Genomic DNA, 27,977 nt, shown 5'->3' on the forward strand with positions numbered 1-27,977 from the left:
CTGCCTTTGGTGCCTCCATATTTACTCCCTTCCCCATCCCCAATATTACTTTCAGACCTCAGGTTGTCACCCACTAAGAATTTCCCTACAGTCCCTTCTTTTTCATTTCTGTAGTACCCTACAATGCCCTTTTGCCTGCAACCACCCTTCTCTCCTCTGCCCTCCTCTCAAGCTAATTTGAGTGTATTTTCTATTTCTACAACACCCTATGGTGTCCCCTGCCCTTTGCCAATGCCCCTTCCCCCAAGCTGGGTTAAGTGTCCAAAAAGTAGCTAAAACACAATATTTTCATAGCATACTCTGATGCCCCTTTCAAATCTCCCCAGGCTCGTTTAGGCATCTCTTGGATTTTCATAGCACACTATGATGTCCTCTTTCCTGTCCCACCCTCCAAGACAGGTCACATAAGCTTTTCTACATTTTAACGGCATCATATGCTCACTCCCTATTACAGTATTTAGCGCACTGCCAGTTAACATATTTGTCTCTCCCACATAATCTAGAACATTGTTTAGAACTGAGGGCTGTGTCTGAGGAGGGTTTCCAGAACCTAGATTGGTGCCTCACACATAGCTGGTGGTCAGTGAATGAACAAGGTGTCCTTGTCATAAGCTTTTATTTTTTCTATATTTTGCAGTATCTTAATAAAATCACGGTATTTGTCAGTTTTCTTTATGCAACAGTAGACACAAAGGTTTTCATAAGGGTCAGACATATAATAATCCTCTCATCATTCTCTCACATTTTACTGGTTAAATCAAACTTCTTAGAACAGCCTATTTTAATAATATAAACTATGTACCAGATCACAGAATATGATGGAAAGACTTCATTTTATAATTTTAGCAAAACTGTTATACTAAATCTTAATGACAGAAAAAAAGAATATATCTTTTCTTCAATCATATTTTAAAACATATTGTGACCATATTCAACACTGTTTTAAATTGAATAAAGTTTACAATATCTAAAGTAAACGTTCTATTTCTCAAACAATTAGCACTGATCACAATACCAAATACACTGCCCCCCCCATTATATTCAACTCAGGCCCCAGGTGATCTTGGGGTACCTTTGAAGCTCTTTACACTCCCCCCCAAGGGTATACAACAGGTTTATCTAAAGGGCAGAATAACCCCTAGCACCTGAATTGAGGATAGCCTCAACTTCTGCATCATCATCAGAATCCCAATCGTAATTACATGGCCAGTCCTTGGAGCATCGGTTACGCACCCTTGCCACGAAATGCATGACTTTCAGCTTGCTGGATTCCACATGTGCTCGCGGTCCCCAGAAGAACTCGTACTCCACGGGACTACTACGGGGCACTGGCTTATAAATCAGGTACCCTCTGCGCACAAACTCTTCTGTAACAACCTTCTTTGGATCTCCAAAGATGCTGTGCTGGCGGCCAGGCTGCATCCCCAACTTTCCCAGCACTTTCCAGACCAGGGCCTCCTTGGCGCTGTTGCCCATGATGAAGATAAGGGCTAATATCGACATCAGGAGACTTTTCTTGGTGCCTTGAAAATTGCTCCGGGCTACTGAGGGCTTTTGCGCTTGAGCAGTGCTAGAGGCTTCCACAGGGGTGGTGGAGGCCTCCTCCGGAGTGCTTGGGTCTTCCTCCGGGCCGCTCAGGTCGTCCCCAGGGGTGCTCGGGACCACAGAGGCGGCCACCGGGGTCTCGGAGGTTTCTGAGGCCTGAATCTTACGATTGTTACGGTTCTCTTCAGCTGCCCTTGCATTACGGCGGCGCCGACTCTTTCGTCCCCGTGGCATATCTCCTGCTAGGGCGCAGATCCTACAGCAATCCTAGGTAAAGATGCCAGTAATCTCTGCAGAAAACAATTATCTCTACCTTAAGAAGGGGCCTCCGCTAAAGCCACCAAAGTCAGTTGAGTCTTTGTAAGAAGATAGCCGTTCTCAGCTACAAAGCTAACACCCACGCAAGCCAACTTGCGAGCAACCGCCCCCTGCACTCTCCCCAGCAGCAAAACGCAAGAATGCAGGGCTGAATTGACTCCTCCCCTCCTGCCACGCACTCTCCAGACTCCCAAAGGAAGTGGGCGTTTCCTCTAGGCAGACTTCCGCTGTCAAATAGGAGAACGGACACAGCAAGGCAGGGGTGGGACTAGGGCAGAAATGTTGACTGGGGACTGCAAGAGCAGCGGTATGCAAAGGAGAAATAAATAGTATGCGGTTCCTGAATTTATCAGTCCAGTAAAAGATAGGCTGACTGGTCTTGGGAAAGAAGGTGTCTCTACACCATTTACTCGATTCCCGGGCTGGGGGTGTTTGGATGAGGTGATGGGGGTGCGGGGAAGCAGCATATTCTTGGAAGGAATCAGCTAGTCCCAGTTCTCTTTTCCTGTCTTGGATTCATTGCATATTCTCTCACCCTGTCATCAGAAGGTGTTTATGTGTATGCAAATTAATTTGTGGGCCCTAATAGGACCTAGATAAGATGGCTGTGGTTAAAGTGATGAGAGAAGAGTGCTGAGAGAAGAGTGATGAGAGAAAATTGGACTGCAATAACGAAGAGTGTGCAAGGGGTGCAGAGCCTTTAAAATGTTATATATTCACGGGATTATTAAGCAGGCACCGAGGGTATCAGACTTGCATTTGCACAGCGTCACAGAAGAGCAGACTATTGTCTGGCAGATCACTTAGGAAGCAATTAGAATAAGAAGCAAGAGGGAATAAAAGTGAGCCTTAAGGTGGTTGTCATGGGGATGGAGAGGCAGAAAGGCATTTGAAGGGTGATCACTGACAGGCTTTAGACACTGTTTGGATGGAAGTGGGAAATGGGGAGTGGGTGGTAGAGTGCGGGTTGGCTCTGAGATTCTGGGCTCCAGTCTTCCTGAATAGGTGGTTTATTTTGCTTCTTTCTTTCATTTGGTAATCTGAAAGAAATTCATAGCATACTCTAAACTTTATCATCAACTCCAGGTCTTTGCTCACTGTTTCCTCTGTGTGAACTGCCTTTCCTCTTATCTCCAACTATCTAAACTCCAACTCTCCAACTGCTTGTTCACAGGCCTCATCCTCACTGAAATATATCTTGGTCTGCACCAAAGGGTACTGAACCCATTTTTGCTCCCACTTTTTGCTCTCTATAGCAAGCATCCCATATCTTTCTTATGTCATTCCAAAGATACTGTTTTACACAAGTCACTTGGCCTCTCTGAGCCTCCATTTCCTCAACTATAGCACGGAGTTAAAGTCTTATAGGGTTAAGAGAATAAAAGGAGATAACAAGCTAAAAGGGCTTATCACAGAGAAAGCACAGTCTTTGCCTCTCAAGATGTTTCAAGCATTGTGTGAGAGTGGTATTACACAGATGTATGCATGTGGAAGGAATACAAGATGAGGAAGATTTTACACATGTTTTGACCTGAACTTTTTAAAAGCAGGTGAATAATGTTACATCTTTCTGGCTGTAAGAGATTAAATGTTTGTTTGACAGGACCTGAGATTGTAATCCCACTGAGAGAAGGGGATTGTCTCTCCCCTTGATGTCTCCCAGGCCTTGGTAGAGTTTGTCAAATAGGATATGACTATACCTGGTGAATAAGATCTGGAGTGGGGAAGTGAGCATTTGGAAGGCAGAATAGCCAGCTGAATCTTATCCAACAAGCCCCAGTCCTCTGTACATGTGTAGAAAGAAGCTGCCTGGTATCGAGGAATGAGCCTTGAATTCAGGCCTGGGGAACTGAGTAGTACTGGCTTAGCCTCTGTCACTTACAAGCTCTTGATGTTGATGAGTTTACCTGACATCCCTGTCCTGTGATTTGTCCACTGAACAAACAGAAAAGACTGATCTCTCTAGCCTTGTCTGCCAGGCCGGTTGTGAGGCTCTCTGCAAATCCAACAGCACATACCAGCATCCCTGGGTTAGGGCAGGTTCCTCTGAGTTTGGTTGTTTTTTGTCTGTTGTTTACTTATTTTGTGTTTGATGTTTGTGAATCCATGTGATGATAGGATGGCAAAATCACCCATCTTATGCCAAATAGCTTCTCCATTCAAATGGGATTTTATGTGAATGTCGTCCAGCAAACTAATTTTCTTCCCAGAGGTCACCTTCTAAGCCAATTCTTCTTTATCCCAGAGCTTACCAAGACCTCCTGTTGGGGCAAGCCTCGCCACAAACCAATTTGGGGCAGTGTATGCTAGTTGCTGCATTGCCTTTGGCCTACCAACCAGCTGACTGAGGAGGGGATGCCATTTCCCTGTCACTGCTCTCATGTTAGTGTGGAGATCCACTCCACAATGAGAATAAGGCAGCTCTGCTTAGCACCCAGGTTGATTAGAGCCTATTCCTAAGCAGTGCACAAGCTGCAGATCTCAACAGATTCCATCAAAGGAGTATTCAGAAACAGTTAGATTGTGTTTAGATTGTGAGCTACTCTCAGTGTCCCCAAAAGATTAACAGAAATCACATTTATATAAGGCAGGACACAGAGGTTATTTGCCAACAAACACAGTGTTTTTAATAGCCAGAAGATCACCAGGCATGATATTAACAGGAGGAAACCATAAAAATCATGCCTTGGGACATTGTGGACCACAGATCTGTTCAGAGTAAGTAGCACATGGCAAAGGAAGAGCAGCTGAATTGTGAGGACCTGAGAAGTACAAAGTGAGGATGGAAACTAACATTGCTGTTGTAGGTAGGCTATGTGCCTAAACTACCTCCAAACTGTAATCTTTACTACAACAGCCTTTGATTACCAATAAGGCTAGAGGGAGATTAACTCTCGTTGCCCAAGGTCATAGCACTGCTGCTGAATGTCAGTATTGGTGCTCACATCTTCAGATTGCCAAGCCCTGCCTTCTGCCACGGCATGCCTCATGTGTGCTTCTTACTGGGTGCACACTGGGTGGTGCAAGGAGGCTTAACATGAAAGGGAGTGTTCTTGCTCCCTTGGGATAGGAACAGAAGGGAAAGAGATGAGAAAGGAGACAGACATGTGGAAGGGCAAGGCAAGGATCCTGACTCACTCTACTAGGTTTTCCATACTTGGCTCAGCCCCTTACAAACTGTGCCAAGTCTAAAACGTTATTTAAGCTTTCTAAGCCTCAGTTGCTCCATCTGTGGATGAGCATATCAGAGTGGTGTTACGAAGATTAAAGGGAAAGAGCTCATGAAAGATGGGGAAGGTTGAAAAACCCCGCCCCCCGGCTCCTAAAGATATCCACATCCTATCCCCAGAATCTGTGAATACGATACCTTCTACGGCAAAAGAATATTGTAGGTGTGATTAAGTTCAGGGTCTTTGGTGGGGAGATTACCCTGGAATCCTTAGAGGAGTGGGGCAGTAGAATTAGAATCAGTGAAAATGTATGGCTGGAAGCAGAGATCAAGAAGAGAAAATGCAACATTTCTGGCCTTGTAGATGGAGGAAGAGGATTTGAGCCAAGGAATGTATGGGACCTCTAGAAGCTACAGAAGACAAGGAAATAGATTCTTCCCTAGAGCCTCTGGGAGGAACGCAGACCTGTAGGAATAGTTTAGACTTGTGACCCCCCAGAAATGTAAAAGAGTAAATTTAGTTACCTTAAGCCACTAAATTTGTGGGCATTTGTCACATCAGCAAAAAGGAAACTAATACACAAGGCATATGTGTGCCTCACTCGTGGGCAGTGTCTAATGAATAAGAACTCTGATTGCCGTTGAGGCGAATTTATATTATTGCCATATTTTCAGTGAAAGTACTGGGAGGGACTGGAGTGGGACATGAGACTGGGCTGGATAGCTTGGCAGCAATTCTTGCAGGTGTTGATGCACCCTGTTCTTCCCTGGGGTTGTCTACTAATCCCCCTATTCCGGGCACTGTCCTGGCTAGATGCTCAAATTTCCTCAGGCATTGCTCTTCCCTGGGCAGACATTGCCATAGCCACCACCTGGTGGTAAGTGCTAGGGGTGGTTTAGGGAGGGAAATGCAGGGGTCAGTCCACACTACTCCCTCTGCTGTAACTAACCATGTTTCAGTTGTCTGTAGGCCCTGTTCTGACTCCAGCAAGCACCTCCCAAGGGCATAGAACACGCTTGGGCCAGTCTCTCTATTTGCAACAACCCTTGCACAGACTGTGGGCCACTGCTCCTTGAATAAGTGAGCCTGACCCCATCTGCTGTCCCTCATCCAGGGACTCCTCACTATTTCTATTCTGCTGATGATTCCTCTGAATTCTTTAAGAGTGCAGGTATGGACTTATTGTACAATTTCCAAGAATTAGGGTCTTAAAAGGAAGTCTATAGCATGTGCACTCCGTTGTTTGCTGAGTTTGATAATGACGTAATTTTATTGTGAATTGATCACAAACATAGGGGCAAAAATAAAGATTAACATTACAAACACCTGCATAACCAGTGCCCCACCGTGTCAAATTTAAAATTTAGGCCCTATCTTGGCTTAACCTTCAATTACAGATATGGTAAAGCCCTCTGTTTACCTCCTCCTGGGCCTACCCCACTCCCTCCTCCTTCAGTGGAGTCTGCTCCAAGGAATCCAGTAACTATAATACCCAAGAAGGGATGTACATAGTTGCTACCTATTTCTGTGTTCATCCACATTATACAGGATTTTTTAATGTTGATCCAAGTGGATAGATGTACGGTTGTTTACTTTCATGTTTGTGTACTATTTCTTTGGGTATTTGCAATTTTTCTTTTTTCCTGATGATCCAGACTTTTGCAGTTTCCTTTTTTCCAGGGAAAAAAAAATAATACCCTTATCCGTTTTTGTATACCTGTCCCCTGAGAACATGTGCATGGATCTCTAGGGACACCATCCAGGAGTGGACTTACTGCATGTGTCTGCATGGATGTGTTTAGAGAGACCACATGAATTTCTTCTGCTTTGTTTCATTTATAAAAATTATATCATTGTATATACAACTTCCACTTCATTCTTTTTCCTAATCAACAATAAAATTTGTTCAGCTCATACGTGTAATTCATTATAACAGCTGAATGATGTTCCATGCAGTGCTTTTAAGCATTATCTCTTCAGGCACCCATCTTTTGAGGACGCCATGTTTCCTAAGTATTTGCCCCTCTACAAACAATGCTGCAATAACAGCTCAATTGTTTGTTCAGTAGGACATTTTTTGGCTGTGCCCCTGACATGTGACATGTGTAAGTTCCCAGGCCAGTGAGCAAACCAATGCCACAGCTGCAACCTGAGCCATAGCAGTGACAATGTGATTCCTTAACCTGCTGAGCTACCAGGATTTTTAAAAATAAGCAGTATATCAAACTGAGTATAGGAGCAAAGATTATGTTAAGGATGTTTGATGAATGATTATATCTTCCTCCTGCTTCAGTAGAAATCAAGGTGATTTATGACAGTTTCCTGAATGTTATTTATTTATTTATTTTTCCGCTGTACATCATGGGGACCAAGTTACACATACATGTATACATACCTTTTCCTCCCATTGTTGTGTTGCGATGTAAGTATCTAGACATAGTTCTCAATGCTATGCAGCAGGATCTCATTGTAAATCCATTCCAAGAGCCATAGTTTGCATCAGTTAACCCCAAGCTCCCAATCCCTCCCACTCCCTCCCTCTCCCCCCAGGCAGCCACAAGTCTATTCTCTAAGTCTATGATTTTCTTTTCTGTGGAAATATTCATTTGTGCTGTATATTAGATTCCAGTTATAAGTGAGACACCACTTCACACCAGTACGAATGGCCATCATTAATAAGTCCACAAATAACAAGTGCTGGAGAGGTTGTGGAGAAAAGGGAACCCTCCTGCACTAGTGGTGGGAATGTAAGCTGGTACAGCCACTATGGAGAACAGTATGGAGGTACCTTAGAAATCTGTACATAGAACTATCATATGACCCAGAAATCCCACTCTTGGTCATATATCCAGACAAAAATTTCCTTAAAGAAGACACATGCACCCGCATGTTCATTGCAGCGGTATTCACAATGGCCAAGACATGGAAACAACCCAAATGTTCATCGACAGAGGATTGGATTCGTAAGATGTGGTATATATACACAATGGAATAGTACTCAGCCATAAAAAAGAACAACTGAATGCCATTTGCAGCAACATAGATGGAACTAGAGACTCTCATCCTGAGTGAAATAAGTCAGAAGGAGAAAGCTCCCTGAATCTTAAATTGGAAGCCCATGCTTGCCTGATTAAATAATTCTGTGATATATAAGGGTGTTTGGACATTATCCCCATGCCACCAAATGTAATCTCATATTATTTTTTATGGCTGAGTAATAGTCCACTATATATGTATAATACTGCTTTAGCCATTCATCTATTGGTGAGCACTTAGATTGTTTCCATGTACTGGCTATTGTGAATAATTCTGCAATTACTTCCTTGGAGGCTCCATCTTGAAATATAATCATATTAGAGGTTAGGATTTTAACATATTAATTTTGGGGAAGCATACTTTCAGCTCATAATACCCATACTCAGCCCCTTCAGATATTCTACCTCCCAGAAACAAACACACATAGAAACATATCAGTAAGAAAAGAGTTAACTGAAAGTCATCAGGAATTGGGAAAAACAGAGACTACACCAGGTTCTGAAGTGATCGGTGTCCCTCACCAACCACTAACCACTAACCACCAACACACTAACTTCCATACATTACATCCAGTGTTCCTTCCCAGAGATACCTCTGTTTACTCATTCCAATTTCCATCCAAGCCTGGTTTTTACTTCCTCTCAGAAGCAGAATGCTTTGTGGTCATAAAAGTGCACTATCATGTGCTAAAAAATGGGTTTTGACCTTCTCAAGATTTTTAAGAAACTACTTTTTTGTCATTAACTTTGAGCATCTATGCTTGAAAACAAATGGACTTCCCATGGTTTCACCAATGTACTCAGAGATAACTGTTATTAATGATTTTTGTTAGTTTTTTTTTCTCATTCGTTTTCTCTACATTTACAAAAATGTAAATTGTTTGTGCATCTACAAAGGCTGACTCTAGAGTCTCCATGTCACATGACAGATGTTCAACACAAGCACTTCTGATTAGCTGAGTGGACTGCTACTAAGTTGATGAGAATTCCACAGCCAAGATGTTAGATATCAAAAAAAACTGAAGCTGGTAACCCTAGTGAGAAAGAAGATTTGAAGAGCAGTCTGAGCTTAAAACCAAAATTTGAGTCTTAAGACTGTCCCTAGAGGAACTAAGGGCTGAGAGTTCCTTTCTCCCTTCCTCCCACAGGTTTTGTGACAATTTTGTATTTTTATATCTTTTTTTTTTCTTCTGCTAGGTAGTATGTACTAAGTGATCACAATAAACAATGTTTACAAATAAAAGAGAAAAACCAAGTCACTTAAAATTCTAAGGCCCATTTCAATCTTTTACAATTTTTTCAGGCAATATTCTCATCCTAAAATCCACTTATATAATCATTTTACAGACTACATAGAATTCTATTTCAAATTTTGACAGATATCCTGTTCTGTGAGAAAAACCTCATGCTCATTCCATATGTAAGTGAAATTTCTGTACAATTCTTATACTTTTTATTTTAACTGTGAATAATTGTCTGCATGCTGTCCTGCAGAAAGAGAAACCAGAGAAAACAGGCAAAGTGATGGCTCATGGAGAAAACTTGAGTATTGGGCACAATATCTAGATCCTTTACTTACTTCATCATCTTTCATATGTCTGTTTTTCTCCCTGCTTAATCTATAAAACTATGTAATACAACCCATTTCTCCTTAGCCATAAAGAAGGATTCCCAGTGTCTTATCTCCTGGTCATCTAGAAGGTGGCAATGGTGCATGGAATTTAAAGGCATGAGCTTTGAGGGAGACTATGTAGGATCAATTCTGATTTCTATCATACATGAGATTGTGAGCCTTAGCAAGATATTGAACCTTTCGGTGCCTTAGTGTCCTTAAACTCATTTAAGTATATACTTTTCTCATAGAGCTCTTGTTTTAAGGATTAAATGGGTTAAATGTAAAGCACTTGAAGTTTACCTTGTGATGCATGTACAATTAATAATAGCTGTCTCTGAGCTGTGGAGTGTGTGTTCCCCTAAAGGGTATTCAGTAATATCTAAAAATTCAGCACCATCATCAGAATTAGGCCTCCATATCTAAATTTCTCCGTTCAGCAACTTGTGATATTCTCATTGACATCCTATCTCCTCTCCTCCCATAGCATCTAGTCCAGTATAGAATAGTAGTAGCAATGAAATGGTTACAATTCATTGATTAACCACTATGTGCCAGGCATTTTGTTCATTTAGGAGTCATATTTACTGAATACCTATCACACACCAGGCACTGGTCTACTTATTGGGATTTTAAGGATGAGATCACAGTCTAATGAAAAAGCTGAATATGACAGTTACCGTCTTTGGTTAGGAGAAACTTGCATAGGGCATGTGGGCGCAAAGCAGGGAAAATCAATTTAGTGTAGTCAGGGAACATATCTCTAAGTAAAAAAGTGACATTTCTGAAACCAGAAAGTTCAGTAGGAGTTAGGCAGGGGAAGAGTGAAAGTGTTATACAAAAGAAACTGTATTTGAAGACATGGAAGCCAAAATGTACACAGGCACTTACAAGGATTTTGGTTATTGTAAATCATTCTTTCTAGGAGCCAAGTTTTATTGCCTTTATATGCATGAGCTGATGGTTTTGAGGCAAACATCAAGATTTTAGTCCATACTATTACTGTGTATATCTGCATCATAATTTATTCCATAACCCTACTGCTGAAAATGTAGAGTATTTGTCCACTTATAAAAACAATACTATTGTCATCATCCTGTCATATTTGTATAATGCCCATGTACTTAGAATATATTTCTAGTCATGCAATTACTAATTCAGATGGTTTTTCACATTTAAACTTTGATGCATCTATCTAGCTTGACTTCCTTGAATGGTAGTGTCATTTAATGGGCAGTGTGTGCAGAGTAACTGTTTCTCATTGTCTAATATCACCCCTGAATATTATCAAGTCTATTACTAATTATCAATTTGATAGGTGAGATACTATATCTCCTTGTTTTATTACAGTCTTTTGAGATGTAATCACATACAATAAACTACACAGCTAAAGTGTACAATTTGATAAGTTTTGACATATGTACATACCTGTGAAACCTCATTATAATCAAGATAATGATCATATCCTTCACCACCAAAAGTTTCCTCATGCCCCTTTGTAATCTCCTCGTATAGCCTTCCCACCCCTCCTTTATCTCCAGGTAAACAATGGATTATATCACATTTTCTTCGGTTTATATAAATGGTAATACATAATAGATACTCTTTCTTTCCTCCTTCCTTTCTTTTCTTCTCTTTTCTTTTCTTTTTTCTTTTCTTTCTTTTTCTTTCTCTCTCTCTCTCTCTCTTTCCTTCGCTCTCTCTTTCTGTTTTTATTTTTGAATAATATTTCGTTGTATGGACATAACAGAATACCACAATTCGTTTATCTGCTCACCTGTTAATAGACATTTGGGGTGGTTGCAGCTTTGGGTTCTTAGGTTCTTACAAATAAAGCTGATGTTAGAGTTCCCTTGTGGAGTGGTGGGTTAAGAATCTGAGATTGTCACTGCACCAGCTCAGGTTGCTGTTGTGACACAGGTTCAATCCCTGGCCCTGAAACTATCACATGCATAGATAGGTATGGTCAAAAAAAAAAAAAAAAAAAGATGCTGTAACCATTTGTCTGAAGTTGTTAAAAGAACATACGCTTTCATTTCTCTTGAGTAAATAACTGTGAGTGGAATGGCTAGATCATATGGCAGGTGCATGTTTAAATTTTAATCATATGGCTGATGCATATTTAACTCTTAAACAAATTGTCAAAATGTTTTCTAAAGCTGTTGTAAAATTTAACATTCCCACAGGCTGTATATGAAAATTCCATTTCCTCCAACTCCTTTCTAATACTTATCTTTTTTTTCTGCTATTTATGAGTGAAAAATGTATCTCATTGTTACTTCGATTTGCATTTCCTAATGGTGTTGAGCACACTTTCATGTGCTTATTTGCTGTCCATATATCTTTGAAGAAGTACATGTTCAAATGTTTGGCCCACTTTGGGCTATTGGATAGTTGATTTTATAAATTATTGAATTTGAGTGTTTTGTATATATTCTGGACACAAAGAAAGGCTTTATAAGATATATGAATTGCAAATATTTTATTGCACTCTGTGGTTTTTTTCATTCTCTTGATGTCTTTTAAAGATACATTTTAAATTTTGATGCACTCTGATTTACCACTTTTTTCTTTTTATGGATAATGCCTCTGATAGTGTATCCAAGACATTTTTATATAACCTAGGGTTAGAATGAGTTGAGAAGTAATCCTTCTTTAATTTTCTGGAAAAATTATAGAAATGACTTTTAATATTTGGTGGAATTAAATGGTGAAGTTACTTAAGAGTGTAGTTTTCTTGCAGGTCCCACTGTGGTGTAGTGGATTGAGGATCCAGTTTTGTCTCTGCAGTGGCTCAGGTCAGGTTGCTGCTGAGGTGCGGGGTCCATCCCCCATCCAGCATAGCAGATTAAGGATCCGACATTGCTGCAGCTGTGGTGTAGGTCACAGCTGCAGCTTGGATTCAATCCCTGGCCCCAAAAACTTCCAGCAAAAACTTTCCAGCAGGTGTGGCTGAAAAAAGAAAACTATAAAATGGTCTTAAACTATAAAGTCAATTTCTTCATTAGTATAGATTATATAGGTTATCTATTTCTTTTTGAGTTGTATTTAGTACTTAGTACCTTCCAAGGAATTTGTCCACTTACAAATTCAGTTGTAGAATTTATTGACATGAAGTTCATAATATTCTCTTATTCTTTAAATATCTCTAGAATATATAATAATTCCATCTCTCTCATTCCTAACCTTGATTATGTCTTATGTCTTGTTTTCCTGATCATATGAGAAGTTTATCAATTTTATTGACTTCTCAGAAAACTTTTTTTTTTTTTTTACTTTTTAGGTCTGCACTTGAAGCATATGGAAGTTCCCAGGCTAAGGATATAATTGGAGCTGCAGCTGCCAGCCTATGGCACAGCCACAGTAATGCCAGATCCCAGAAGCGTCTGGGACCTACTCCACTGCTCATGGCAATGCTGCATCCTTAACCCACTGAGCAGGGACAGGGATCAAACCCACATCCTCATGGATACTAGTAGGGTTTGTAACCCCCTGAGATAAAATGGGAACTTTTTTTTTGACTTTGTTGTTTTCTGTTTTCTATTTCATTGAGTTTTGCTGTGATCCTGATTACTTTCTTTCCTGTGCCTACTTTGGGTTTAGTTTTTCTTTTTCTAGTTTCATAAGGTAGAAACTGAGATCATTATATTAAGACTATTTCTTATTTCTAATAAATATGTTTACTGCTATCATTGCCCCCTGCTTATTGTTTTGGTGGCATTTCCAAGACTTTTTTCTTTTTTTAAAAAAAATTTTATACAGTAAAATAGATTTATTTCAGAGTAAAATTTTTAAATTTTAACATATTCATAGATTTATGTTGCCACCAACACATGGTTATGGAATAGCTATATCAACCCCCCAAACATTTTCTCATACTATCATGTCATGGTCACACCATCTACCCACCCTAATCTATGGCAGCCTCCAAACTCTTCTTCATCACCAAAGTTTTGTCTTTTGGTGAAAGTCATATATATGGAATTATACAGTATATAAATTTTCAGAGTCCGTTCTTTTATTTACTAATATACATTTAAAATTCATCCATGTTGTCGCACAGGTTGATAGCTGATTCATTATTTTTTGTTGTTGTTGAGTAATATTTCATGAATGGTTTTTTGTATGTTCTGGAAAAAAATGCTCATTGAAATGAAACTGCATGATGGAATTGAGCAGATCATATAAAGTTTTTCTAAGAATACTTGCAATTATTTTTATTTTAAAAGTGTGTTTCATAAATTATTAAATGTTGTTTATCGTAGGTAATACTTTTACTATGATGTCAAATCTATTGTGTATAAAATGATCCTATGTATGTGCCCTCCAACCTAGTGGAGAGTGAGGAGCCATATCTGTCCTATGCAGCTCAAAGATATGCATAAAAACAACATCATGGCAATGGTTACAATTAAGCAAATTTAATTTTCTGTGTAAAGGAGCTTAGTATTAGTATAACCATATCATCAATTTCCAAAGAAATACAAGGTATCAGAGTTACAATCTCTAAGTTTAACCCTTCCATTTTTAAATGGAAGAGGCTAAGGCCTGATTCAGATCTGCTCCATAAGCATTTATCAATACCAACACTGACTAATTATTAAATGCTGTGCAGGATATATTGTGAGTGTAGAAATGATGACGACAAGGTTCTTGCTATTAAGAATCTCACGTCTTACATGGACAGACTATCTCATTGATGACATTTATGACCTGGCCTGCGGGCCAGGCTCTTTAACTCATTATTTCCTAAAGACCCGAAAAGTGAGTGTCAAAATCCCTCTTCTATAGATGAAGACATAAATGAAGAGTTTAAGTAACTAAGCCTAGCAAGTAGCAGAGCTAGAGTTCTCACCCAGATCTGCCTGACAGTAAAAACAGCCTTCTTTCCAGTCTCTATTGGGAATACTGAACTTATGTAATAGTGAGCCATTGTGGCTCAGCAGAAACGAATCTGACTAGCTTCCACAAGGATGCAGGTATGACCCCTGGCCTCAATCAATGGGTTAAGGACCTGGTGTTGCCGTGAGTTCTGGTGTAGTTTGCAGACATGGCTTGGATCTGGCATTGCTGTGGTTGTGGCATAGGCCAACAGCTGTAATTCTGATTTGACGCCTAGCCTGAGAACTTCCATATACCATGGGTACGGCCCTAAAAAGCAAACAAAACAAAACCAAAAAATCTTATATGACAGATGTCCAGAAGTAGCTATTAATCATTATCGAACATGGCTTATGAAGCTTCCCTACCCCTCATATTATAGTTAATGGTCTCTCCTCCATGTTTTGAGGGCCTGAAAATCTGTGTCATCTATACTCAGTGCATAGCTTCAAAGTTGCCTCTCAGTAAAATGATCATGGCACATGTTCTTTGATTTTAAAATGATAGTAATTATCATGGTCCTAATTTTGTTCTTCATGATAATGTATGATAAATATGAGTAAAAATAGACTACCTCACTCTCTAAACTTCTTTTAACTCATAGGAATAAGTTAGAACAAGTAAAGCCAGTTGCTATAATAATCAATCTATGAATTTCAAAATCTTATTTTAATAGTTTATTTCTCATACAAAGACCCACGAGGATGTTCCTCTGCCAAGAGGATTTCCTGGATGTCTCTCCTTGAAGCTACAAACTCAGGTATTTGAGTTCCTGCCATCCTGTGACTCCATTACCTCAGAAATTTGACCTTGCTGGCGACTTATACTTGGGAGGTGGAGAGAGAAAATGGTTATGTGGAATGTTTCATGGCCAGACTAGAAACAGCATATATCACTTATGCTCACATTCTATTGGACAGAATGTAGATACAATGTCTCCCTTAAAACAAAGTATGCTTGAAAACGGTCTTTTGCTGTGTGACAAAGAAGCAGAGTAGTCAGTATTACCAGTCTCAACCTCAAAGAAATTTCTCTGTTTCCTATTCACCCTGGGCTTGGAGCCTTCTTTTTAAATATATATTAAAGTATGGTTGATTTACAATGTTTCTTCAATTTCTGTTGTACAGAAAAGTAACCCAATCACAAGAGCATATGAATGACTTCTTAGCACTCTCTTCTCCCTGATCTGGATTGTGGCCTCACATTGAGACTACACTGAGTATAGCACTGGATGATTCCCAGATACATAATAATGGTGACAAAATCAAAGACATGATGGCAATGATCAGTGAAATAACAATATACGCGAGCTCTCTCCTGTTTCCTTCTGTTGCTAGAGGGCCATAATTCTGACTCATTTCTACCACACAGAGGTTGGCAGACTACTCAGTTCACATGCATATTTAAGGGAAAACTTCCAAGACTTCAGTGATTTCTGTATCATTATCAGGGTATTTGTTTTATCCATATAACCCTGTGCTGCTTTATGCTTAACATTTTGTGTTTAAAATTTAAAAGGACTTGCTATAAATGAAAGTGAAAAAAATAAATACAATTAAATAAAACAAGTTAACGAACATTTAAAATTGATATTAAAAAATATAGGTAAAAATATATCTCCTCGATTTCTACCATACTATGCACTTGATACATATTATCTCAATTGATCTTCAGAACATATCTTCATATAAAATATATTTATCCTTGTATGTATACATATGACTAGTCAAGATTCCAACCTGTATTTATTTGATACTAATGTCTAAAATGTCTGTAGTATTACAAACTTCCAACTTAATTTTGCCCCAGCAATTTCCACTTGTTCCCTTTCCCTTTCTCTCTTTCAATCCTTCACATATTTGACTGTATCCCTTCACACTTTTGGCAGCTTTCATTCCAGAAAGCTCTCCTCAGGTCCTGTGACCACAGTCCCAGAATAACTAATGCTACTCTTTTTTTAAACTTGTAAATAGTATTTGATTTTCTGGTTCTTTGTATCAAAATAATTTGTTTTAATCATTTCAGAGAATAGAAAATTGTCAGTTCCCATTCTATTTTTTTTCCTTCTAAGGAGTGTGGATCCTGCAGAGGATCTTTTGTGGGAGAACCTGTTTGTCTGCTAGTACAAATGAAGAGCCAAAAGAGACTGACAATGTCATACTTGTAAAAGGGGGGGGATGGTGCTGGAGGCTAGAAGTTGGAGGGGCACCTGGAAGCAGTGCAGGGAATGGAAATCTATGCAAAGCAATATAGTAGAGTAGAGACAGCTATGGAACTTTATGGAAAAGACTAAAATGCTTATATGGAACCTTTTCTAAATAAACTCGTTTATAAGGTTTATAATAACTCAGACACTCTTCTAAGGTATTTATCTGTTTTAAGTCATTTAATCCTCATTACAATCTTATCAGATAGATTCTATTACTAGTCGGATACATCTGATATAGATGATAATTATGCTGTACAGTAGAAATTGACACAATACTGTAAATTAACTCTAATGAAAATAAAATAAAATTATAACTGAAAAAAGAGAAAATGGTCACACTTTAGTATATGACGTGTATTTGAGGAAAGAGAAAAAGGCATGAGTCTAGTAAGTCTTAAGTGCTGCCTAAAGAGAAATTTTGAAGAAAGAAGAAACCCATATCAAGGAATTTTATGGAGTCACCCCATCCACCTTGGGGTATGCTATATAAATACTCTTTCCTTTCTCATCTCCCCCATAAAGGCCTTAATGTAGACTGATTAAATGTTATGCTTCTGAAAGTATTTTCCAATGAAACAAATATGTTAGCATTATTTCATTTTAAAACATTTATTCACTAAATTCATCATAGGCATTGACTTTGGGGGAAAAGTAAAAACAGAATTTAGACAGACTTAGGTTTAAAACTTACTCTGCCACCTACTGCTAAAAGGAGAAAAAAGTAGAATGTGTTGGGAATCTATGAGTTCCTAGAGTGGAAGTTACGCAGCATTTTTCAAAAGACTAACTATGTATGCATCACTGAAGTGATACCCAAATGAAGAATTAAAGGAAATAAGGGATTTCAACATGAGGATCTGTGGGAAAGAGTATTTCAGGTAGAGTGAACAGTTTTCACAAAGGCCCAGATGTGGGAATGAGCCTAACACATTTGAGGAATAGCCAAGAGGCTAGTGTGCCTGGAGCAGAGGAAGGAAAAGAGCAGGAGATAAAATAAAAGAGGAAATGCAGTGGATGGAGCTCGTAGGCTATTTTAAGGACTTGGGCTTTTAAACTGAGTAAAATGGAAAGCTATCGCTGGGATAAAAGCAGGAGAGCAGTAAAAACTGACTCAGTTAACAGAATTAGTGACTGTTGTGTTAGTTGCAAAAACTAGGTTATAAGGGTAAGAGATAATGGTGGCTTGGATCAGAGTATAGCAGTAGTAGGTGGAAGAGAAGTTCAGAATCTAGAGTTATGCCTATATGAGTGAGTAAGCATGTGTTATCGATATTAAAGATATATTGTATTTTTTAGATAACACATAATAATTTGTGCAAAAATAAGATTAAAATATTACAGAAGTTTTCAAACACAAAAGTAGAGTGAATAAAATAACACACTGAGTAATCATTACTCAGATTGAACTGTTACCACCATATGGCCAGTTTCAATGTATCTATCCTCCACTCTCCATCGATAAATGTTGAAGTATGCTGGTTTATTTACATTATCTTATATTCTGTTTTAATGTGTTTGAAAATTTCTATAATGAAAATAAATAAGGGAAGTATTTCCATGTCAACCAAAAAATACCTACATTATCATTTTTTGTTTTATATTTATTTTTGCACTGTACAACCACAGGCATCCTTCGCATTTTTTAACCTAGTGACGAGATTACTTATTTTTTAAAAATGTAGATACATAAGTATATTTAGAGTAAAAATCATGGTGTAGTCTCTCATATGTGTACATATTATAATAGAAATACCCTAATGAGTCTATTATTGTGAGAAACCTGTCTCCTCTCCAGCCTCTCACACTCCCTCCCCTGTAATGTTAATTTCACTGCCCCCCAGAAACTCTTTCTTTGTCTTTAGGAAACATCATTCTCAGCCAATCACCTAGAATGGGAGAGAAACCATAGAAGTCCACTGCCAGGGATCTGGTTACTGCAGGGATATGATATCTTTTCTTTTCAGAGAATAGAGGTTTACTTTGTTGTGCTGCAAATAATCTAACCAACCTCTCTCATAGAGAAGGCTATTCTTTCAGGGTGTTTATCCTTCTCTTCTAGCTGACTCAACAAGTGTCAGTATTTCCAAAACATTCAGGATCACCTGCCCAAGTATTGCTGGGAGTTGTAGCTCCCTCAGCCTGTCCATAGTCTTAACTCCTTATGTCCCAGGGTAGGGGCAATTGAGAGATCCCTGCTTAGGGTTTAATGGAGAGAAGGAGGGAGAAAGAGGAAGGGAGACAGAGACAGAGAAACAACTGCAGAAAAAGAAGGATATCTAATCAGTACGGAGGTTGTGGATTACTATAATATAATAAATATTTTTGTAAAAATATCTGGACAGGTTGCTTATGATAATGTCCTGTAAAGGAAATATTCCCACTACTAAATGGGAAAAAGGTATCCCCACTTTTGAAATTGTATATTGAAATTACTCTTTCTGAAATGAGTGAGTGTTTATATGTGACAGGTCTGGCAGCATGTGATGTGTATATATAACTATGTTCTGTGTTTTCCTTCTTGTTTTGTGTACAGTGCTAAGGTATGTGAACAAAAAACTTTACCAGCGCCAGTATAATATTTAGAGAACTAGTGGTCACTTTGTTTCTAGGTTTGCTGATCCTGACCAATTTAAATAATTTATTTTTTTATCTATTGAATCATATAATTAATCACTAATTTGTTTCTATGTTCCAGATACAATTTCTCTTTGAGGAGTTAAGAAAGGATTATTCTCTAAAAAGAAAGCTCTATTTACACATTTTTTTTGCCATGGCCCAGTAAAGAAACATATACCTTAAATAATCAGTGTTGATCATATTTGCCCACTTTAAAGTTAAAGGATAGGATAGTCAAAATAAAAAAGCAAAAATTATAGGAATTTTTTTCTTTTAACATATTTTGTTCATATGTCTATATTTCTGAACCAAGTGGTCAAGATGTCCCCACAAAGAAAAGGTAGAGACTCCCTAAAAGTGGGAATGGCCAGAGGATCATTTAATTTGAAATTTGTATTCTTAGTTCTTCCTTTTAATAAAGGGAAACAAAATTATGTGTTTGTTTTTTCTAGAAAATTTGAGTATTTTCATATACTAATATGGTTGTTTTTTGAGAAGATCTTAAGGGCAGTGCTTCTAAAAGGGAGAAATCAAACGGAGACATCTCCAAGATGCAAACATGACATAATACAATTTTTGAATGGGTTCAAAGAAGTGGCTCTCTGATTGTTATTTATATATTAGTTAATATAAGATTTATATTTGAAAATGGCTCTTCTAGAGCCTCTTAGCATTACATAACCTGCCAAAAGTTACGTCTATTAATTCATCTAATCCTCAAAACATCTATAAGATAGATATTATTAGAGATATCAATTTATTTATTTATTTATTTAGGTTATAATTGATTTACAATGTCATATTAGTTTCAGGTTTACAGCAAAGAGAATCAGTTATACATATACATATAGCCATTCTTTTTTTTCCCATGTAGGTTATTATAGAACATTGAGTAGACCTTTCTGTGCTATACAGTAGGCCCTTGTCAGTTATCATTTTATATGCAGTAGTGTGTATGTGTTAATCCAGTCCTCCCAATTTATCCCTCCCCTCCCCCACTGGTTCCCTTTAGTAACCCTGTTTGATTTTGCAATCTTTGAATTTGTTTCTGTTTTATATCACTTTTATTAGAGTCCACATATAAGTGACACCATATTATGTTTGTCTGTCTGGCTTACTTCAGTTAATATGATAATATCTACATCCATCTACGTTGCTGAAAATGGCATGATTTTTTATGGCTGAATATATATACCCACACGCACACACCACATCTTCTTTTTCCATTCCTCTGTTGATGGACATTTAGGTTGTTTCCATGTCTTGGCTATTGTAAATAATGCATCTTTGAAGGTTGGGGTGCATGTATCTTTTTGAATTATGCTTTTCTCCAGATATATGCTCAAGAGTGGGATTGCGGGATCATATGGTATTGCGATATTTAGTTTTCTGAGGTACCTCCATACTCTTTTCCATAGTGGTTATACCAATTTACATTCTCACCAAGAGCCAGAGGGTTCCCTTTTCTCCACACCCTCTCCAGCATTTGTTATTTGCAGGCTTATTAATGATAGCCATTCCGACCAGTGTGAGGTGGTAGTTTTGATTTGCATTTCTCTAAATTAATGATGTTGAGCATTTTTTCATGTGCTTTTTAAAAGGCCATCTGTCTGTCTTCTTTGCTGAAATGTCTATTTAGATCTTCTGGCCATTTTTTGATTGGGCTTTTATTTTTACATATAAAGCTCCATGAGATGTTTGTATATTTTGGAGATTAATCCCTTGTTTGTTACTTCATTTGCAAAGATTTTCTCCAATTCTGTGCTTTGTCTGGGCAAACTAAGGAACAAGAAAACTGTATGTCATAAGAACTGAAGACAAACATGTAGTACAAAGTGCTTGTAATAAAATCTCAAGATATGACTCAGTGAAAAATATATGATACCTTACATAGAGCATTGATAATCATTTGATAATTTGAAGCCTTCAAAAATAAATTAATACTATCTAATGGAATTCAGGATAGTATCCAATATTTCCTAAATGATAAAGTAGTTTAGTCTGCCTCAGCTGTTTGTACAACAAATAATGTATGTACAATGTTATTTACACTGAATAACAAAATCTGGAATCTTGGTACATGCTAGGCAGAGGGCACCTAATGATCAGCCTCCAATAAGAAACTTCAGCACTGGAGCTCCTGTCGTGGCACAGCGGTTAACGAATCTGACTAGGAACCATGAGGTTGTGGGTTTGGTCCCTGCCCTTGCTCAGTGGGTTAACGATCCGGCGTTGCCGTGAGCTGTGGTGTAGGTTGCAGACGCGGCTCGGATCCCGCATTGCTGTGGCCAGTGGCTACAGCTCTGATTAGACCCCTAGCCTGGGAACCTCCATATGCCACGGGAGTGGCCCCCAAAAATAGCAAAAAGACAAAAAAAAAAAAAGAAAAGAAAAGAAACTTCAGCACTGAGTCTAAAATAGGGATCTCTGGCAGACAACACTTCATACATGTTGTCACAATTCATTGCTGATAGAATGAATTGTATAACTTCACTAGATGAAGACTTTGGGAGGCTTGTGCTGGTTTCCCCTTTTCTCTTCCTTGATTTTCCTTTGTATCCTCTGGCTGTAATAAACCTTAACTGTAAGTACTGTACACTAACACCTGTGAGCCTCCATATTTGAAGCCTCCTTTAAGGAGAAAGTTATTTCCTGAATCTCACAATTGAAGTTCAGGACTCACACATTTGAAAATCTTTGGTAGAAACTTCAATCTAGAGAAATCTTCTTTTATAACTATTGTCTAGTATGAGCAACAATTATAATCATGAAGGGTATAGTGAGCTAATGAGGCCTCTGTTTATCTGTTGATGTCTTAATTTCTCTTGATTTTTAAAATTGAGGTAATATTGGCATTATATAAGTTTCATGTGAAAAATACTATATTTTGACTTCTGTATACACTATAGCATGCTCACCACCAAAAATTTAGTTTGCATTCTTCACCATAAAGTTTATCTCCTTTACCCATTTTATCCTTCCCCACTTCCCCTCTGGTAACTACTACTCTGTTCTATGTATCTACATGTTTGGTTTGGTTTAGTTTGCTCTGTTCATTTGTTTTGTTTTGTTTGTTTATATTCCACATATTAGTGAAATTACATGGCATTTGTCTTTCTCCATCTGATTTATTTCATTTAGCATAATACCTTCAAGGTCCATTCATGTTGTTGCAAATAACAAAATTTTATCTTTTTTATGTTTGTGTAGTACTCCTGAATTTCTTAGGAAGAACTTTGCAAGATGTAAATACTGGTTTACAATTTTTTCGGTTTTGATTTTAGCCCTTTTTACATGTCATTCTACTGCTGGTCTCCACATTTTCTGACAAGAGATGTTATTAATGTTATTTAGAATCCCTTGTACAATGCAAATGCTTCTCTCTCTCACACACACTCTCTCTCGGCTGTACCCACAGCATACAGATATTCCAAGGCCATGGATAAAACCTGTGCCACAGCAGTGATTATGTCAAATCCTTTAACCACTAGGCCACAAGGAACTCCAATAAATGCTTCTTTCTTAATGTTTAAAGATTCTACCTTTGGCTTTTACTTTTGACAGGTTGATTATAGTGTGTCTCAAATGGATCTAGGGATTGAATCAGAGCTGTAGCTGCCACAGCCACAGCCACAGCCACACTGGACCTGAGCCATGTCTGCAACCTACACCACAGCTCACAGCAACGCCGGATTCTCAACCCACTGAGCAAGGCCAGGGATCGAACCTGCAACCTCATGGTTCCTAGTCGGATTCTCCAACCACTGAGCCATGATGGGAACTCCGGCTATTGTGTATATATATGAGTCTTCTTAATCCATTCATCTTTTGATGGACATTTAGGTTGTTTCCATGTCTTGGCTATTGCAAATAGTGCTGCAATGAACATGCGGGTGCATGTGTCTTTTTCAAGAAAAGTTTGCCTGGATATATGCCCAAGCCCCAAAGTGGGATTGCTGGATCATACGGTAGTTCTATATTTCATTTTCTGAGGTACTTCCATAGTGTTTTCCATAGTGGTTGTACCAATTTACATTCCCACCAACTGAGAAGGAGGGATCTCTTTTCTCTACACCCTGCCCAGCATTTGTTATTTGTTGACTTGCAAATGTTGGCCATTCTGACCAGTGTGAGGTGGTATCTCAGAGTAGGCTTGATTTGCATTTCTCTAATAATTAGTTATGTCGAACATTTTTTCATGTGCCTATTATTGGCTATCTGGATATCTTCATTGGAGAAATGTCTATTCATGTCTTTTGTCCATTTTTCAATTCGGTTGTTGGTTTTATTAGCTGTTGAGTTGTATAAGTTGTTTTTGTATTTTCAAGATTAAGCCCTGGTCAACTGCATAGTCTGAAACTATTTTCTCCCATTCCATAGATTGTCTTTTTTTTTTCTTCTGAGAACCACTTTATTGACCGCGTTTCTGGGAGTGGGACATATCGGGAGGGAAGCACAGAGGAAGCATACCCTGCGCCCCATCCAGGCGAGCTGTTCAGGGGCTGGGGGCATGATCCCCGGACCTTCAGGAAGGCCAGGTGTTGGCTGCAATAGCTGCCTCTGCTTTTGCTCCTGCTGGAGCCTGGCTCTTTTGGCCCTGGCCCTGGCCTGAGTGTCATTGTAGATGGCTGTGATGATCCGATCCTTTTCATCCATGCACCTGCTCCAGCTGAAGGCAACATAGTGCAGGCGCATGCCCGCCAGCATGATCAATAAGCAGTACCCCAGTGTTTGCTGGTTGTGTTTGTGCTGCTGCTGCCTTGACTCTGGTCCCTAAGGCCTGACACCAGGAAATTGGGCCCAGTATCGCGCTCTGGGGTCCTCCTAGGAGCTGTGCGCCTGATGAGCAGACCTGGGATAGGCTGCGGTTCCTGGAGATTTTGGGGAAGTCGCTGAATGAAGCTGGTGGTCATAGCTACGGTGACTCTCCTCACGGCTGAGCACTTTGTACGCTTCACTCAGCTCCACAAAGTGGCTGGGTTCCTGGGGTCCCGGTCAGGGTGCAGCTCTTTGGACTTGGAGAAGAAAGCTCATTTAACTTCTTCAGCACTGGAACCAGGATGCACTCCCAACAGTTCATAGTAGTTACTGGGCCCAGACCGCTGCCCAGTGGCTACAGCATAGGACCAGGTGGGAGGGTTGCGGGGCCACAGCCAGCACAGGTGCAGGGGCAGCATGGTGGCAGGCAGGCAGTTGGTGAAAGGAGGCCACAAAGAGGAGTGGGATGCGACCAGACTTCAACCAAAGATTGTCTTTTTAAAAATGGTTTCCTTTGCTGTGCAAAAGCTTGTCAGTTTGATTAAATCCCATTGGTTTACTTTTGTTTTTATTTCTGTTGCCTTGGGAGACTGACCTAAGAAACTATTTGTACAGTTGATGTCAGAGAATGTTTTGTTTATGTTCTCTTCTAGGAGTTTGATGGTGTCTTGTCTTACATTTAAGTCTTTAAGCCATGTTGAGTTTATTTTTGAGTGTGGTGTGAGGGTGTGTTCCAGTTTCATTGATTTATATGTGGCAGTCCAGTTTTGCCAGCAATACTTGCTGAAAAGACTGTCTTTTTCCAATTTTATATTCTTGCCTCCTTTGTTGAAGATTAATTGACTGTAGGTATCTGGGTTCTTTATTCTGTTCCATTGGTCTGTTTGTCTGTTTTGGTGCCAGTACCACACTGGCTTGATTACTGCAGTTTTGTAATATCACCTGAAGTGTGAGAGAGTTATGCCTCCTGCTTGGCTTTTTTAACCTCAAGATTGCTTTGGCCATTCTGGGTCTTTTGTGATTCCATATAAGTTTTTGGATTATTTGTTCTAGCTCTGTGAAAAATGTCATTTGTAATTTGATAGAGATTGCATTGAATCTGTAGATTGCTGAATCATATGGCCATTCTTACAATACTAATTCTTCCAAACTGGGAGCATGGAACATCTTTCCATTTCTTTGAATTATTTTTAATTTATTTGATTAATATTTTATAGTTCTCATCATATAAGTCTTTCAACTCTTTAGTCAGATTTATTCATATGTATTTAATTTTGGGGGGTGCAATTTTAAAGGGTATTGTATTTTTATATTCTTTTTCTATTTCATTGTTAATATACAGAAATGCAACCAATTTCTGAATGTTAATCTTGTATGCTGCTACTTTGCTGAATCTGTTGATCAGTTCACGTAGTTTTGTGTGGTGTCCTTAGGCTTTTCTGTATATAGTATCATATCATCTGCATAGAGTGACAATTTTACCTCTTCTCTTCCAATGGGATAGTTTTTATTTCTTTTATTTGTCTGATTGCTGTGACTAGGACTTCCAATACTACATTGAATAAAAGTGGTGAGAGTGGGCATCTTTGTCTTGTTCCAGATTTTAGCGGGAAGGCTTTCAGCTCTTCTCCATTGAGTATTATATTTGCTGTGGGTTTGTCGTAAATGGCTTTTATTATGTTAAGGTATGTTCCCTCTATACCCATTTTGGTAAGAGTTTTTATCATGAATGGCTGTTGGACTTTGTCAAATGTTTTTTCTGCATCTATTGAGATGATCATGAAGTTTTTGATTTTTCTTTTGTTAATGTGGTGTATGATATTTATTTATGTGCATATGTTGAACTATCTTTCTGAAGCCGGGATGAATCCCTTGGTCATGGTGTATGATCTTTTTTTATACATTATTGGATCCAATTGGCTAAACTTCTGTTGAGAATTTTTGCATCTATATTCATCAAAGATATTGGCCTAAAATTTTCTTTTTTGGTAGTATTTTGTCTGGTTTTGGTATTTGGCTAATGGTCGCTTCATAGAATTCTTTGGGAGTGTTCCTTCTTCAATCTTTTGGAAACTTTTAAGGAGGATGGGTATAAGTTCTTCTTTGTATGTTTGTTAGAATTCACCTGTGAAGCCATCTGGTTGTGGCCTTTTGTTTGTAGGGAGTATTTTTTATGACATATTCAATTTCATTTGTAGTGATTGGTCTGTTCAATTGAGCTATTTCTTCTTGATTAAGTTTTGGTGGGCTGTATGTCTCTAGAAAGTTGTCCATTACTTCTAGGTTGTCAAATTTGTTGGCATATAATAGTTCATAGTATTCTCTTATGATTATCTGTATTTCTGCAGTATCCATTGAGATTTCTACTTTTTCATTTCTTATTTTGTTTATTTGAGTACTTTCTCTCCTCTTCTTATTGAGTCTATGCAGAGGTTTGTTTACCCTTTCAAAGAACCAGATCTTGGTTTTATAGATTTTTTCTATTGTTTTATAAATCTCTATTATATTGATTTCCTTTCTGATCTTTATGATTTCCTTCCTTCTGCTGACTTTTGGGTTTTGTTTGTTCTTTTTCTAATTCATTTAGGTGGTAGGTAGGTTAAGTTGTTGATTTGAGATTTTTCTTCTTTTTGAGGAAGGCATGTAACACTATGAACTTCCCTCTAAGTACTGCTTTAGCAGCATCCCATAGATTTTGAATTGTTGTTTTCATTTTCATTTGTCTCGAGGTATTTCTTTATTTTCCATTTTGATTTCCTCATTGACCAATTGTTTTTTTAGTAGCATGTTTTTTAGTCTCCATGTAGTCACATTTTTCTCATTTCTTTTCCTGTGGTTGATTTCTAGTTTCATGATTGTGGTTATAAAAGATATTTGAAATAATTTCTATATTCTTAAACTTGTTGTTGTTAGTTTAGTGCCCCAGTATGTGGCCAATCCTTGAGACTGTTCCATGTGCACTTGAAAGGAATGTATATTGTGATTTTTTTGGATGTAATATCCTGAAAATATCAATTAAGTCTAACTTTTCTATTGTGTCCTTTAGGATCTCTGTTGCCTCATTGATTTTCTGTCTAGAGGATCTGTCCTTTGATGTGAGTGGGTGTTAAAGTCTCCTACTATTATTGTATTCCCATCAGTTTCTCCTTTTATATCTGTTAGTATTTGTTTTATGTATCTGGGTGTTCCTATATTAGGGGCATATTTTGACGACTATAATAGTCTCTTCTTGAATAGATGCTTTTATCATTAAATAGTGTCTTTCCTTGTCTTTATGGCCTTCATTTTAAAGTCTATTTTGTCTGATATGAGTATTCAACTCCTGCTTTCCTGTCTTGTCCATTGGCATGAAATATCTTTTCCCTTCCCTTCACTTTTAATTTATATATATCCTTTGCCCTAAAATTAGTCTCTTGTAGACAGCATATTGCAGGCTCTTGCTTTTTTAGCCAATCTGCCACTCTATGTCTTTTGATTGGAGCATTCAGTCCATTGATATTTAAGGTAATTATTGTTAAATATATATTTATTGCCATTTTCAACCTTGTTTTCCAGTGTTTCCATGTTTCTCCCTTGTTCTGTTCTATTTTTGATTGGATGATTTCCTTTTACTTTATGCTTATGTCCTTTTCTTTCGATTTTTTTTATGAATGCAATGTTTGGTTTTGACTTGTAGTTACCCTGATTTTCAAGTATGTTCAGCCCATTTCTATATCTGCTTGTTTTAGCCTGATAGTCATATAGGCTCAAACACATTCTGAAAAAAAGAGTAGATTTTCTTACTTTCCTTCCCTACATTTTATGATATTGAAGTCCTTTTTCAACATCTTCAT

At 38.3% G+C, this 27,977-nt stretch overlaps 1 protein-coding gene and 1 pseudogene across 1 annotated transcript; both read right to left on the reverse strand.

Annotated features, from left to right (window-relative positions):
* On the reverse strand, window positions 600–2,050 carry MAGEH1 (MAGE family member H1). The gene has a single exon (XM_003135111.2). It carries the CDS (start codon window positions 1,777–1,779, stop codon window positions 1,120–1,122), a length of 660 nt encoding a protein of 219 aa, XP_003135159.1. The 5' UTR covers window positions 1,780–2,050; the 3' UTR covers window positions 600–1,119.
* LOC100522532 lies at window positions 1,860–27,977 on the reverse strand (annotated as a pseudogene).

The sequence above is a fragment of the Sus scrofa genome, chromosome X (genome assembly GCF_000003025.6).
Source record: "Sus scrofa isolate TJ Tabasco breed Duroc chromosome X, Sscrofa11.1, whole genome shotgun sequence".
Lineage (NCBI taxonomy): Eukaryota > Metazoa > Chordata > Mammalia > Artiodactyla > Suidae > Sus > Sus scrofa.